Source organism: Penaeus chinensis, chromosome 8, assembly GCF_019202785.1.
Source record: "Penaeus chinensis breed Huanghai No. 1 chromosome 8, ASM1920278v2, whole genome shotgun sequence".
Taxonomy (NCBI): Eukaryota; Metazoa; Arthropoda; class Malacostraca; order Decapoda; family Penaeidae; genus Penaeus; species Penaeus chinensis.
This window is the reverse complement of record NC_061826.1, coordinates 11,952,702-11,955,201: the sequence shown is the minus strand read 5'-3', so window position 1 is coordinate 11,955,201 and position 2,500 is coordinate 11,952,702. Positions and strand designations below refer to the sequence as shown.

The following is a 2,500-nucleotide window of genomic DNA, read 5'->3' as shown; positions in this document are numbered from 1 at the left end:
TTTCTGAGTATTTGAGTACCTGTAAAAATGCCTGCATCAATAATGACGTGTATAAAAATAATTTAGTTCATAAGTAAGGGGGAATGAAATACCATTTCTTAACAGTTTCTGTATTTATACCTTTTGTTCTTTTATTTGTTCGTCGAATGAAACACCTGCATGCAAGCTACTAATTAAAAGTGGTGCAATTTGCATTTCATGTATTCCTTTTTTACATCTAGAATGACAGTTCGCCAACTGTGTAGTGTATAATTAAAAGGAAATGAAAGCCAAACTGTGGAGAAACATAAATATGAGCTTGAGATATTTATGAAAAGTAGCAAATAGAACTTCTTAAAAAAAGGAAAATATTAAAGAATAATACCTATTAGAGAGAGAGAGATAGAGATAGCGAGAGAGAGAGAGAGAGAGAGAGAGAGAGAGAGAGAGAGAGAGAGAGAGAGAGAGAGAGAGAGAGAGAAAGAGCGCTAGAAATAGATAGATAGAGATATAAAAAATAATACGATTAGAGAGAGAGAGAGAGAGAGAGAGAGAGAGAGAGAGAGAGAGAGAGAGATAGATAGATAGATAGATAGATAGATAGATAGCTAGATAGATAGATAGATAGATAGAGAGAGAGAGAGAGAGAGAGAATCATCAACTACAAACCAATAACCCCACACACCCTCTCCCAAAATACCACAATTCTACCTCCTTCACCATCCCACAAACCAGCCTACCACGGCCTCAGTATAAGAACCACGGCAGCAACCAGCGTACCGGCAGCCCAAGCAGACGTCGAGGAAGCTGCGTTACACTGAGAAAACCTCTCGTAGTCGACCTCAGTGATGGCACACCAGTGAAGGCGTTGGCACTTTTCCTGACAGACTTCGGGTTTTTCTAAATTCACGGTGTTGGCGCTGTAGTAACGGTCGAAGAGGGTCCTGTTGGTCTGTAAATAGTTATTGGTTTTATTGGTACTATTTTTCATGCGTGACATTTTTAACACGCTTTATGAAGGTAATCTGATAATCAATTATTTAAGGAAATGATTAGGCATTTATTGACAAATGAATCTGTAATGGCGAGTGTAAGTTCATCTCAATTTATACTATCCAATTGGTCTTACTGCGAGAGAAATTCCCATTGCTGTTGGAAGAAGTTACTCCTTGTGCTGATTAAAATTCATCTTGTGATATCTCAGTTAAGCAATTTAAGAAAGAGCGATTATATAATCAATCATGTGTAATTTTGATATCGCCAAATTCTCCACTAATCGTAGAATAACGGTTACGTGTGTGTGTGTGTGTGCGTGTGTGTGTGTGTGTGTGTGTGTGTGTGTGTGTGTGTGTGTGTGTGTGTGTGTGCGATGTGTGTGTGTGTGTGTGTGTGTGTAGACTGATAAATGTTTAGATATATTTATCAGTCGTAAATTAATGTAGTATTAGGATGCCTATATATACACATAATACATATACCATATATCATCATATATCCCATTCAAAACGAGGAATAGGAGTGTTTAATACTAATTACGCGACTAAAAAAGATCTGATCGGATATCAGAAACCATATCAAACTGGGTGGTTATTTATTCAGTCACTTATGCATTGTCAATAAAGGCTGGTTGTATTGGAAATGAACAATGGTATAAAATGCAGAACCATAATAAGAGCGGGGTTGACAATAATTAGGATTTCCATAATTCAGAATATGAATTGATATTTTTAAAGATTATGACGTCAGAGTACAGACGAATATTCTACAGCCATGTTTTGTTCCTTTAATTATCGTTTACGAAAAAAAAAAAACAGAGAAAAACAGATAAAAAGTAATACTCTGCCTATCGTAACTAGAGATAAAAATGAATAGTTTGCTTATTACACTAATATTATGTATTGGTATTCAGTATTAAAGTTTTTGCTTCGTAACCAATTAATGTTCATATCAATTGGTTACATTGTAGAAAGTAATATTGTATAAGGTAATAAAAAGTACATTGTATAAGGTAATAAAAATGTACATTGTATAAAGTAATAAGAAAATGTACATTGTATAAAATATTTAAAAAAATGTACATTGTATAAAGTAATATAAAGAAATGTACATTGTATAAAATAATGAAAAAATGTACATTGTGTAAAGTAATAAAAAATGTACATTGTATAAAGTAATTTTTAAAAATGTACATTGTATAAAATAATGGAAAAATGTACATTGTATAAAATAATAAACAAAATGTACATTGTATAAAGTAATAAAAAAAAAAGTGCATTGCATAGATGGTGCGAATAGGGAAACAAAGAAACAAACAAAAGGTGAATATGGTCACTGTAGAAATCATGGGATTTGATGAAGACTGAATTGCGCAATTTCATTTTCAATAAATTCGATGTATTTTGTTGCAACACTCTACAGGTAGTACCATATTTGATTTGGAAAATTGATGGGTTTTGCAATATATTCTGTTATCTAAAGCGTTGTTGTTCACCTTGAAATGCTTTGGAAATGGGGAGGCCAA

The 2,500-nt window shown here is 33.3% G+C and overlaps 1 protein-coding gene across 1 annotated transcript in view; it reads right to left on the bottom strand.

Annotated features, from left to right (window-relative positions):
• Nucleotides 1-521: 521 nt before the first annotated feature.
• Nucleotides 522-2,500, bottom strand: part of LOC125027778 (acid sphingomyelinase-like phosphodiesterase 3b) — a 20,339-nt gene continuing 18,360 nt past the window's right edge. Inside the window, exon 13 of the mRNA XM_047616915.1 lies at nt 522-931. Within this exon, the coding sequence (XP_047472871.1) occupies nt 716-931 (216 nt within the window). The 3' untranslated portion in view covers nt 522-715. The remainder of the gene's footprint in view (nt 932-2,500) is intronic.